This window comes from Conger conger, chromosome 4 (assembly GCF_963514075.1).
Source record: "Conger conger chromosome 4, fConCon1.1, whole genome shotgun sequence".
NCBI classification, from domain to species: Eukaryota; Metazoa; Chordata; class Actinopteri; order Anguilliformes; family Congridae; genus Conger; species Conger conger.
In genome coordinates, this window is record NC_083763.1 from 30,231,207 (window position 1) to 30,245,207 (window position 14,001).

A 14,001-nucleotide genomic window follows, 5' to 3' on the forward strand; every position below is an offset into this window, starting at 1 on the left:
TGATGAGGGTGTCGACGAAATGAGCAGCAACATTCTGGATGAGCTGCCGAGGTCTGATGGCAGAGGGAGGGAGACCAGGGAGAAGAGATTTCCAGCACCTGGACTATAAGCTGGACTGTGTTGGACTGTGTTGGTGGTAAGATGGATTCTTTGGAGGCTGTTGTCAATACCACTGTGAAGTTCTCACAGAGCAGAAACTCTTCAGGACCAGAGCTGGCTTCCCCTATCAAGAGTACCCAGCACATCATGTCAAAGCAGGTCTTGAACACCCAAAGGGTCCTGGTTTCTATAACATGGCCTGATACGCTGTTATTCACATCCCACATAATGATTAAAGACATGGAGTCTAAGCTGAAGAAACAGCCAAAGCAGTGTCTGTACCTGATCAGCCATTTTGGGTCAGAAATAAAGAAGCAAGCTTTTGTGGCACTTGGCTATTGCGTCCGAGATATGCTAGAAACCTGGTTCAGCACTTTTTATCTCACAGCAGAACCACACTGGAACCTAATACCAGTGACCCTCAGGTGTTGGGTAAAGTGTCTCCACCAGCTGATTGGGGGACTTCAAGAAAGGTTACAGTTCATTTAAATGAGGAACATTTGTACGCAACCGTTCCAGAATGCCAAGAGCCCTTTCTAATTTTTATTTGATTCCCTATAAGAGGGCCTTGCTCAAGGTTAATTCCTTTTTCATTTACAGACCTGACTTAATTTCTACAGAAGCAAGTCAGCATCCCTATGTGCCCACCGGGGGCTCAAACTAGCCAATCAAGCAACTTACCACTTACCTGGTGGATGGACAGCCTTAAAATTGCGACTCCCCTTGACAAGTGCAGGGTTTAATAACAACCTGCAGACAACCCTGTCACTTAGCACATCTCAACCATAGCATTTCCCATTAAATTAGGATACTAATTCCTCCATCCTCTCTCTGACAGAAATGAAAAATGATAACGCCAAAGCTGGGCCTCAGTTACAGAAATTTGTCATGAAATGGTAGAGATAAAATCATGTCCTATATAATAAAATGTATACACTATACATTTTAACAGCCCATTAAGGCTGTGAAAAGGAGCAAGAACTGTGCCACAAATCAATTCTTCAGTCCAAATTCAGTCTGGAGGGGATTTCACATTCTTTCCCAGATTCACTGGAGTCACTGGAAATTTCTGGAATACAGTAAGTGATTGTTTTTATCGACAGACTTCTTTCACCTGATAAGTTTGTAATAATGAGCTGATCAAGCCAGCAGAAAAGGCTTCTAGAGATACACAGTCAGGATTCTGCATTCTGGAGATTGGGTCAGAGACAATTCAATGGTTTAAAAAATGTAGAGAATTAAAATGGTGAAAAGGAAGAATTGCAGTGATCACGAAAAAAAACAATCCTGTCTTGCACTTCACTTTCACACTATTTTTTTACAATAAAAAATATTATGCAGCAGGTTGGCTGAGCCAGGGAAAGCTTTCCCAGGCCTTCGCTTTAATGCTTTTATGCTCCCGATTGTTTCACCATGGGCACTGAATGAGCCCTGTACACATATCTGAGCCTCTGAATCTACTGCAACATAACACAGCTGGCCTTTTCCCACCAGGGACAGAGTAGGTTTATGATAGCCTATGATAGTTACCACCACATTCGCTTTTTCCCAATGATGAGTCAGTCACCAACAGACAATTGGTCATCATTACTGATATACCTCTCCTTGGAATAGTGACTGACTCCTGCAGTACTGTGTGGCTTGTTGGGTGTGGCATACTAGTCCATGGAGAGCAGTTGGTCAGAGAAGTAGATGTAGTTTAGCTACAGTGATGTGTGTAGGCATGGGCAGCATGGATTCTATTAATTCATTTATTAATTTAGGTTTGGGGGGTGACCTTTCATGCCTATCAGTATCTGAGCTCTGCCCGGTCTCTTGCTGACATACTGAACAGAGCCAAGACTCCTCAGTCTGAGAAACAACCTGCAGTCAATCCAACACCTGTGGGAGCAACCCAACCTCCCCAAACAAAAGATCAAACAGGCCAAGGACACCACCTGCTGTGACACACTGTCATGCTAAAACCTTGCCAATTCTCCAAAAAACGTTACAGAACACATTTCCCCAGTTATTACATTCCCACAGAAACCCTCCATATATGTCCTGTGACAACATAAATTCTGCAACAAATAAAAACAACTAAAATGTAATACAATAAACAGCTTTAATTGCAACCAAGTAAAACATGATTTAAGTGGTTACTGCCGCGAACTGGAATCACACCTATTCAAACCTCTTGGTCAAACATCTTGGTTCAACAATGCCGGAATTGTGAGCATTAATTTTGGTTGAAAAATACAATATTGCACATTCGATCAGATGCTTTTCTTACCTACAGAGTTGCATCCGTTAAATCACTTGGGCATCTATTATGGCACTTATTGACATTGTAAGTGTATGTACTGTAATGACTATTACTATTGGCTGTGGCACTGATAACATGGCATCTGCTCACTGACCAACCTTTTTCACATGTACTTTTTAACGTAGCTCTGAATAACAGCTTGTGCTCATTGCCTAAATGTAATGTAATGTGGCATACTGCCTTATTTCCAGATTGAAAGAATTCCCTACAAGAACTGCATTGGCGCATGCATGCACGCACACTAAAAACACACTAAAGTGCACACTGTCAGATTTGAATAAAGGGCATTTTTATACATTTTGGCTTCACCATGTAGAAATTACAGCAGTGTTTATACAGTCCCCCCATTTCAGGGCACTATAACGTTTAGGACAAAGCAATGTTATGTAAATAAAAGTAGCCATGTTTAATATGTTGTTGCATATCCTTTGACATCACCAGTTACAGGGCATATTCTCTGGTGATACTCAGCCAGGCTGGTATTGTAGCCATCTTTAGCTCATGCTTGTTCCTGGTGCTAGTCCTCTTGGATCAGGCCACCCAAGAATTTACAATTTTTCAGCTTTGAAAAACTCCTTTGTTGCTTTAGTAGTATGTTTGGGATCATTGTCTTGTGGTAGAATGAACCACTGGCCAATGAGCCTCATTTATCAAACGTTATCCGAACGAAATTGAAAGTATTTCTAAAATGCATTTGCACAAATAATGTGGGATTCATCAAAGTTTTCGAATGTCAGTATTTTCGTAGGAGCCAAACTAACTTCACAAGTGGTCTCAGCTGTTCGTATTGTGTGTGAAAATGAAAGCGGACGGTTGTAGAGTGCCGTTATTAATCCATTCATTCATTTTATTTTGATTTAGAGTGGAAAAATAATTTCAATAAGCCAATTGAATAATTGAATTGACAATTATTCATATTAAATTAAAATGCAGCGGGATTCAACATTAAAATCGGTGATGTTTCATTCAATTGACTGACACTCACACACCAACAGCGATTGGCTGACATTCACCATACCAGCTCGTCAGGAGCAAGTGGGGGTTAGGTGTCTTGCTTCGGGGTTAGGGACACCGACACACCCAGGGCGGGATCAACTGCTCTTACCTCCTGAGCCAATATTGTCCCCAGTAATAAACAGTGATACTAGTGCATTACTGTGTAAACAAACTCAACTGAACCAAATCAAAGCTCACTGCTCATGTTTTGACTTAATCGTACATATATATTTTGTATAGTGCTGAGACAGAGAAACTGTTTATTTTAGAATTACATTACTTAGATAGCTAACATTGATTTGAAAAAATAGCTCAAGATGTTCAGAACAGTGCAATTTTTATGACAAATCAATAAGAAATTACTTCCAGATCAGCTTTGATTTTTCTATGTGTGTAAAGTCTAATTCCTTCCGTTTTCATAAAAACACGGTACGACTCACGTAGGTGATCCATTTCAGCATAGAGCGACTGGAGCTCCCCAGTGATAGTCTGGTGGGAAGGCTGTTGCTAACGAGAGACAACGAACCGGGCAGGCTTATACGGCTCAGCCAAAATTGTTCACGCACGTACACACAACATTTTATATAGACAGTAACAGTTTTTAATTAATGTTAAGATTATCCAGACAAAGATTTAATAGAGACTTGCCTGCATAACAGAGTGCAAAACTGTAGCAGTTGTGCTCCAGGTGCTGTTCGGAACATCGTGAGCTAACACATCCTTCAGAACACAGGGAAGTTGTGTAGTTATTTGTCGTTTTTTCTATACATATTGGTCTAATTCATCAATCAGTTTAGGAATATCGCTGCGTTAAAATGAATTATTATTAATTAGCAAAATTAATATTCAGACGTGCTTAAAACATCGAGTGAGCATTTGCGCTAGATAAACCAGTAATTGAACTGGCTAATAGGGCTAATGGGGCTCTGGTTAACATCATTTTAAAATAAAGTTCCATATTAAATGTGATGCAGAAAGCATTGTTAGAAAGCATTAGGGTTAGTATTTCTTTTTGGGGAGCTTTTTGGACACTTTGGGCATGCTTCAAAGCCTGTAAATATCTTTTACGTATTTTGTACACACATTGGGCCTCATTTACAGTTCACGTCAACCTCTGAAATTAAACACGAGGCAAAAAACAAAACTCATTAACAAATGAACGGCATCAGCCACATTTATAGCAAACATTTTACATGTTTTAGGGAATTTATATAAGACTGCACTTAAGCATTAATTAATCACAATTACCAGAATGAAACATCACCATTTTAATGTTGAATCCTGTTGCGTTTTTATATCATATGAATAATTATAATATTCAATTGGCTTATTCAAATAAATTCATGGAATAACAAATGCACAAAGCATGCTTTACAACCGTGCTTTCATTTCCGCACGCAATATGAACAGCTGAGACCACTTGTGAAGTTTGCTCGCCTCCAATGAAAAAACTGACATCCGAAAACATTATTTGTGCAAATGCATTTCCAAAGGATTTAGGCCGAATTTAGTTTCCCTCACATTTGCTAAATGCAGCCCATAGACACGAAGTTTGTGAACAAATACAAAGTAGTTCTAGGTTGGTCTTCGACTTAGAAATTGAGATATTCAGTGCTAAACTAAACATAAAGCATTTTGTCATTTCTTTTTATTTTTATGTATCTTTGGTGTGCAGTAAATCGTTTTTGAGATATTGACACTTTTATAGCACTAGAACTAAATAAGAGGAAATTGCGTTCTAGGGAGCCAAACTAGAAAGGGTTAAAACATATAAACAGCACCTGCTAAACAAAGTGCAGCTCTCATTATCCACAGTAAGCTGTGTGCTTACTTGGTGTAAGATGAAGGTGGCCAGTATCTGCTGATGTGGGAGCAGTTTGGCAGTTTCCCCACTAATGGGTAAGATTACAGCTATTACCCATTATAGTACTAGGCTTCAACAATAATATACTGTAAATATATATGAGCAAGACACCTAATCACCAGTTGCTCACAACGATCTGATTGCATGGCAGCCTATCGCCGTGAGTGGGTGTGAATGGGTGAATGGGTGAATGGGTGAATGTGAGGCATCAATTGCATGGCAACTGCATTTATATAGTGCTTTTATCCAAAGCGCTTAATAAATGCAATCCAATGACCATATCAAGGGCAAGTTCAACCACGCAGGCTAGTGTGATGTAGCATTATAAAACAGCTGTTGCACACAGAACAAAAGTAGAACCTGCATGTGAAAGGGTTAAAGCAAAAAAAAGGAATTTTATTTAGCGGAGGCTCAGCTATCATATGTCCATTTTTCTGCCATACCATGCAAGATTATACATTTTGAGACAGGAACATGCAAGCTGTAAATGAACTCATTTTCATTATTACCCAGACAAATCTGTCCAAAGCAGATTTGTCTGACACAGGGTTTTGTTTTTGACAGACAAATCTGCTTTGCCCATTTCACATGTGCTGCAATAGATTTCCACAGTAGACTTTTCTGACAAATGCATTTAAAAAGACTGCTATCCAGCTCTCAATATAATATGATGACATTTATATGCCTTCTAGCATGCAGACTGATATTATTAAACTGGAAGCAAGCTCAACCTCCAAATTGCTATAACCTTATGAGAGATGTTATGCAACACTTGCATTTGGAAAAAATAAAATTCTCATTGAGAGTATGTGAAGACAAATTTTACCGGATCTGGCAACCCTTTATCGATCACTTTAGCAAAGATTAGTCAACCCTTCCCCCAAACTAGCCTGTTTTAAATATGAAAGCACTACCGACTTACTTGACATCCACTTTCTTTTCCTCTTTCCTTTTTTGTATTTTTTATTTATTTATTTTATTTATTTTATTTATTTTATTTATTTTATTTATTTTATTTATTTTATTATTATTTATTTTTTTATTTTTCTCTTCTTTTATCTCTGTTGTCTGTATTTGGGCTGAATTTGCTACAAATAAGTTACTCCTCTGTGAAACAGTCCACTTGTTTGCAGGACATAGAATGCTACACTCTGGCATTTTAATGTTTATTTCTGCCCAGTCTTTGTTTTATGTCTTCTTAATACTTAAAATATTGTATGTATGTTTGTTTGTTTAACTCAGAAAAACCCCAATAAAGAGTTGTTAAAAAAAAGACAGGCACTGAGACAGTCTATTCTGTTATTCTGTAATCAGGCCACTTTTTAAATAAGATGTGGACATTCTCTGCCCTCTTGTGCATAAACCTATATGACCCTCTCTCCACAGTGTACAGACACCCTCTGTAACACAAAACCACACTTTCTGCTGCAGAACTGAATGAGTGAAAGCCAACACTACTGCAGACCTGTTCCCATACCAAGCTCTGGTCTGTGCATCTGCAATGGGTTAAATCCAGAGTTGGAGACAAGATCACACCCCTCATAGTCCAGACCAAGACCACACCCTCCAAGACCCAGACCAAGACCAGACCCCTCAAGACCCAGACAAAGACTACACCACTCAAAACCAAGACCCAGATAATATCCCTCAAGACCTAGACCAAACCCACACCCCTCAAGACCCAGACAAACACCAGACACCATACTCATATCACACTCATCATCTCACTTCACTGGCTACAGTTCTTGGAGCTAGCCTACATGGTAGTTAATGAAACAGCTTCAATATCCAAATACTACACCCCAGCCATATCTTTCCTTTCTGCCGCCATGAGGCAATAATTGATAGTTATATTTGGTTTTGTTGACATTTTATGGTTTTATGTTTCTCTCTTTATTGCTTGTTGTGACTAGAGATTGTACACATTGAGAATTTACCCAGAATACTTTGGTTCTTGGTTAGCATTAATAAACTGTACTAGTGATTTACAGATTTACTGTAGGATCTTAATTTTATGCACATTTTATGTAAGCTGCATTATACAGTAGTATATGTGCACAGACTCACTCATATACACTCTACGCATACGTAGCATACTGGCCATCAGCATATAAGTTAAAAATTTAAAAACAGGTATTTAGATGTGGAACAGATCCGACACAAAGGCAGGCTAATGCGGTTCTTACACATATCTCGCCCTCTCACACTGCTTATCAGTTATTGTTGATAAGAGACTGTATTTTGTCCAAGAGGCTTATTTGCTGTCTACATGCTGGTCTTATGATGCTTCTCACCAAGCAGTGAGCAGGTGGCTTACATAACAACAGCAGTGAGCCAGAATGTAGACTTCTACAGCTCTTACACAAGCTTTCAGAGAAAAACATCCTGTTTAAACACATAAGCCCTCACACAAACACATTTATCACATGACACAAATTGGTCAGACAGCCTGACTGCCCCACTCAGATGAATGCCACTCTGCCTCTCCATCTTAAACACCCTGTCTAATCATTTAAAAAAGGGGAAAAGAAAAAAAATAAGATTGTTGAATGTTGCGTTTGAGAATCTTTGCTAAATACAAAAAACAATATCACAAAAAAACATTTAAAAACTATTTTCTAAATACCCTTTAAAGTATTCAAGCATTCAACAACATTGCCAATATTAACAACATCAACAGACTATATTTAATAATTATGTAAATTGAATTTAATCATTTTCGATGATTGCACAATGTAAATGGATATGGGCAGGGCAACCACATCAAGTCTCAATTTCCAGTAAGGTCACACACTTGGAAGTTAAATAGGATCTTCAAGATTACTCTGCAAAAGTAGCAGGTGATTGACAGGCGTTGATTCCAACAGAAATATGAAGGCATTTTGTGTGTCACTGGTGTGATTAATGGAATTAGCTGTATGATGCACTGACCTTATCCACAGGCTCAGAAGTTCATCTTAGTTCAGCCAAGGCCATTTGCTCATGTTAAAAACAGTGTTGACCGAGTTTTATCACCACTGCAGTGAAGTAAATCAACAAAATTTCATTTTCTCTGAAAGAGCGTAGCCAAGCTCACTTGCTCACACACATACTACTGTTAATGCAGTCTGTATTAGACTACTGGTGCAAGCACATTATTGTTTACTTGAAATATGGTTTGTTAAGCACTTGAAGCACTCCAAAGCTTTTGTTTAGGCAACTGTTAACTGTTAAATACTTGAAGGCTGCACACCACTATTCTATTTATTTATTTTGTTTTTGTATTTGTTATTTCCATACATCTTTTAAAAAAGGAATAAAAAGCATGGGATTTATCTTTTAGCCATGGGTAGCCAATTTGATATTGAGACCATATCACCTGCTTTTACCCCTCCTATTATGTTAAAATTTAAAATAACAGTTTAAATAAGCACAGATTTATTGTAATAGAAATATTTTGACACTTTGGTTTCCAAAATACATTTTATCCATAAATATGTAAAATCTGCTAGAAACATCTCATTTTAGAGCCTAAGAATCATCCACAAAGAAATCTGAGATAAAAATGTTGTATATTTTCTTACATTTCATACAGTTTCAGAGGGTCAAAAGAACCCCACACAACACATTTGTATGCAAAGTTGGTACAGGACTTAGCAAAGCAGTATGTTTATTGTATGTTTACCATTTAATTCCACCAAATAGGAAAATGAGAAAAATCATACAGTATCAATATGAACCGAGGTTAACTGATTTGTAAGAGATGTCAAACACTAAATGGGGTCAGACTGACCCCAAACAAAACAGGAGGGTAAATACTAGGGCTTGAGCCATTTTGGTGGTGGGACAACAAACATGAAAAGTGTTTGGTTGCCAATTCTGCTATTCAAAATATAATTCAAATAGATAAATAGACAAAAACACAAATTATACTCATGCACATATACACAAACATATTACATCATACACACAGACACACACATGAGCAGGCATTACCTTGCGAATGCCATCCTTGTCGATTCTGGTTTCCGTATCCCCCTCCAGAAAGGGCATCGCGAAAGAGCTCAGGTCCTGCAGATGAGAGGAGGGATCAAAGGTCAGCCCCAATCAATTTTCACCTCTCTATTTGGAGCAACTGCCATATATTCAAGCCCCTTTCATGGCACAGTAATGTGATTGGATGGATGCAATTCAGGCACATGAATATACAGTCCATGGCAACTGAAATAATGAAATCTAGTCACCTACACTCACCGAGCACTTTATTAGGAACTTTAATTTACTTTATTACACCTACTTATTCATGCAATTATCTAACCAGCCAATTGTGTGGCAGCAGTGCAATGCATACAATCATGTAGGTACGGGTCAGGAGCTTCAGGTAATGTTCACATCAACCATCAGAATGGGGAGAACATATGATCTTTTACTTTGACCGTGGAATGATAGGTGGATGTTGGTAGCAGACAGGGTGCTTTGAGTATCTCAGAAACTGCTGATCTCCTGGGGTTTTCACGCACACTAGAGTTAGTGAGCAGAAGTTCTGCAGACAGAAACGCCTTGTTAATGAGAGACGTCAGAGGAGAAAGCTGACAGGATGTGACAGTAAAGCAAATAACCATACACTACAACAGCTGTATGCAGAAGAGCATCTCTGAACACACAACGCATCAAAACTCTAAGTGGATAGGCTACAGCAGTAGAAGTCTAAAAAATAAGTCTAATAAATACCTAATAAAGTGCTCACTGAGTGTATATCATAAAGTGGAGATGGGATGGCTATATATGAATGAGAAAATGTGTCACCGCACAGGCTGGGGTGACTCGATAATCTAGCCAGCTATCTGGCTAGTTTATCAGGCTGTTGAGCTAGCTGACTGTGTATCTAGCTTGTTGTTGGGTAGTTTGGTAGCTGGCCAGGCCATCGTGCTAGTTGGTGTAGTAGCTAGCCAGTCTGGCACAACACAATTCCACCAAAAGTGAGTGAGGTATGCGATATTAATTCCTTTCCATCCATGAAAGCCATAAGACTCAAGTCACATCTGTATATTTAAAATGTAAAATCTAGTTTGTCCTTTGCCAGATTGTAATGTGTTCACTCCAGAGGTTTTCTGCCTGTCTGACCTGTGTACCAACTTCCTTTCTTGTACCCTGACCTGTTTACCGGATTATCCTTCTGTTCTGCTTTTGATCACTGGACTTTGCTTTGTTTATTGAATCACAGCCTGTACCTTTGCCTGTTCTGCCTGCCCTACTGTGTTTGGACATTCGCCCATAACCTCGACCAAGATTTGCATTACCCCTATTACTGTACTGTACTCTTGTTTGTGCCACTGACTATGAACCTGATTACCTCTGTACCAGTCTAGCCTGTGTTTGACCATTGCCTGCCTGACCTGCCTGCTCTCGTTTAATAAAAACACTTATTCAGCTTATTTCTGGGCTGCGATTGGTTTCTTGTTCCTGCCGCCTGAAAGGTTCAGCAATTAGCCTCCCAAAATATGTAGTTTTGTACAGAGCATGTGTCTAGCAGTCTGATAGCAAACAGCTCAAGGCTTGAAAAGGGTGGCTACAGCAGACCTAACTTTACCCCAATTGCACATAAGCACTAATGAAATTTGCAGAAATCTGATAATTCTTATACTGTAAATTAGGAAATGTGTAGGGCACTCTAAGCCACATCTTGACTAATGAAACACAAAATTTTTGAATTTTTTCCCTTTTTCTCCCAATTTGGTAGCCAATTGTACCCCGTCTGATTCAATTAGAGCTAGTATTAGATACACCGCCCACACCCCATCCCTCAGCGGCCCTACGAGAGCGACACACCTTCTTCAAGCCATCTCATCTCATGCTCGTCTTCCGTGATTCCAAGGCGCCCGAGGTGCCCGAGGAGCTTTTTGTTGTGCGGCAATCTACTAACCCTGCCAAGTCCCTCCATCCGGAGCAGCGCATCAATTATGCTGCTCCACGTGAGCCTGCCAAACTTGGCTTTTGGCAGGACTGGGAATCGAACCCCAGTCCCCAGTGTGCAACTGCAGTGAACTGCAACCACAAGTCCGCTGCGTCTTAGCCTGTTGCGCCACCACGGCCCTGTGACACAATTTGTTTAGGGCTATACATGATTCACGCCATATGGATGTAGATACCGGCAAATGAAATCCATATTGATACAACACATCCATATTGAGTGAACTGTGAAGGAATCCCCTTTAAAATCGTGTCACATACTATATCTCACCTGATGTCAAGTTATAGAGAACAATCCATTACATTACATTACATTATTGGCATTTGGCAGACGCTCTTATCCAGAGCGACGTACAACAAAGTGCATACCCATAACCAGGGATAAGTTCGCTGAAAGACCGTAGTAATCCAATGAAACTGCACTTGTAAGAATGAAGTGAGAGAATGAATTATGGCTCTTACAGGAAGTACTACATTTACAGTAACAGGGGTAGCTGTATGCTTGCCATGTCATGCAGTATCCTGCACCCAAAAAAAAAAAAGTGGAATTTGAATAATTTTGAGGGCTTCATGTAAGAGTGCAATTCACCTCAATTAATACAATTTCTGACATTTGAAAGAAAGCAGATAACATTCCAAAAGCACAAGATTTGCTTTTGGTCTGAATCTCCACAGTTCCCAACTGATGCCAAGTACAATTGTGTAACTTGTGCACTCAGCTAAACATAGTTGAATGCAAAAGCATTGGAACAGTCATGGCAAATCGGTTGTTTTCCCTCTGTACTAATCAAACATTTTAAAATCAAACATTGACTATGAGACAACATTCAACTTACTTGTAACTTGCTTATAAACTCTACACACACATATATGTACATCATGGTCCATCAGCTTTCCATTTATAAATAATTTGAGTAAAATGGTAAACGTGAAATCTGAAACAGCTGATAGTCATTTGCCCCAAATATTATGGTGACTTGGAATAGGGGGACTTCACTTATTGTTCTAATATAAATGGTAAATGGTTGGCATTTATATAGCGCCTTTATCCAAAGCACTGTACAATTGATTCTTCTCATTCACCCGTTCATACACACACTCACACACCAACGGCGATTGGCTGCCATGCAAGGCGCCGACCAGCTCGTCAGGAGCATTTGGGGGTTAGGTGTCTTGCTCAGGGACACTTCGACACAGCCCGGGCGGGGGATCGAACCGGCAACCCTCCGACTGCCAGACGACTGCTCTTACTGCCTGAGCCATGTCGCCCCAGCAGTATAGTTCAATGTCTGTTTAAAAAATATGTGGAATAAATGCATACATTGTGAATTTTGCCTCATATTGTAGTCATTGTAGAAAAACAACTAATTTGGCTAAACTATGCCAATTATTTTTCATTGTACCTTCCTGGCCTGCCCACAACAAAGCTAGTGAGACCAAAGCAAACACAAACCATTACATTACATTATTGGCATTTGGCAGACGCTCTTATCCAGAGCGACGTACAGTTGATGAGACTAAGCAGGAGACAATCCCCTGGAGCAGGGTGGATGCAGGGTTAAGGGCCAAGCTCAAGGGCCCAATGGCTGTGCGGATCTTATTGTGGCTACACCGGGATTAGAACCACCGACCATGCGATCCCAGTCCCAGTCCCATCCCAGTCCTTTACCTTAACCACTACGCTACAGGCCGCCCTACACACACCACACCAACTGATATGCCACACTCTCAAATGAGTAGAAACACAATGTTGTTTAAGCACCAGATGCAGCAGTGTGCCTATATTGCTTAAACCACGGGTTAAAAAAAAACCCAGACAACCTATACCTGTTACATCTTGTAATGGGCAAACAACCTTAGTAAACTGCCCCGCATGACCCCTCTCCCCCTCCAGCAATCCACCACCCCACTGCCTGGTAACACCATGAATCACAGTTACCATCATCTCCACCGTACTATGTTACAAAAAGGGAACCACTGATTGGCCTTCTCGGCCGACCTCCATCGCAACAGTGGAGTACAGTATCCATGGTCACTCCATGTCATTCCCACTAAAAATATGGGCTTTCTGACCTTGCATTATCTGTTTTCACCCAGTCTGCACACCACCCCCACCCTGTCCGATCTAACTCGTCCTTCAGCCCAAACTAGGGACAACGTTGCTTAATGCGCACTCTCTCAGATTACATTTCACAGCTGGAACGGACTATAAACTGCACATTCAAATTTTGTTATGTGTTATAAAAGACACCGCTACTCTTTACTACTGACAACAAGTCAGTCCTAAATTGTGGAGAGAACATAATTAAATCAAAAGTGATTCCTTTTAGTTAAATTGGGACGTACAATGGGATATAAACTCATTGAGAGAAATGTGAATGTAGGAGCTACGTGATGCTCATAATGCCCAACCTGGCTAGCTGAAGCCCCAAACAAACACGGCAACAAAGACAGAACTGTATAACCTTTCATGACAGCAACACCCTCCCCGACAAACACCCCCATCAGAATGGAAGAACAGACCTTTTGCTCCTCCACCCTACCCGTCCCCACTCTGTACCTCCTCTCCAAGGAGCGTCCTACATGGCAGGAACTCACGGCGAGGTGCCTCCTTATCCAACCAAGAAGCTACTCCTGACTCAGAGAAACTTCCAGCCCCTGAGGTAAACGACTTGCGCGTCTCCTGCCGGATCCTGGCGAAGGCTGGAGGGGTCAAACAACCTCGCCGGACAGGGGACGGCGTTCCATACGGCACAGAGAGTGGATGGATCACTGGGGTATGAGCATG

The 14,001-nt window shown here is 40.3% G+C and overlaps 1 protein-coding gene across 3 annotated transcripts in view; it reads right to left on the reverse strand.

The window, feature by feature from the left end:
• prkag2a (protein kinase, AMP-activated, gamma 2 non-catalytic subunit a) overlaps positions 1 to 14,001 on the reverse strand; it is a 122,648-nt gene that overhangs the window by 90,374 nt on the left and 18,273 nt on the right. For all 3 annotated transcript variants that reach the window (XM_061238127.1, XM_061238128.1, XM_061238129.1), the window contains exon 2: positions 9,240 to 9,314. In XM_061238127.1, the coding sequence (XP_061094111.1) occupies positions 9,240 to 9,314 (75 nt within the window). The remainder of the gene's footprint in view (positions 1 to 9,239; positions 9,315 to 14,001) is intronic.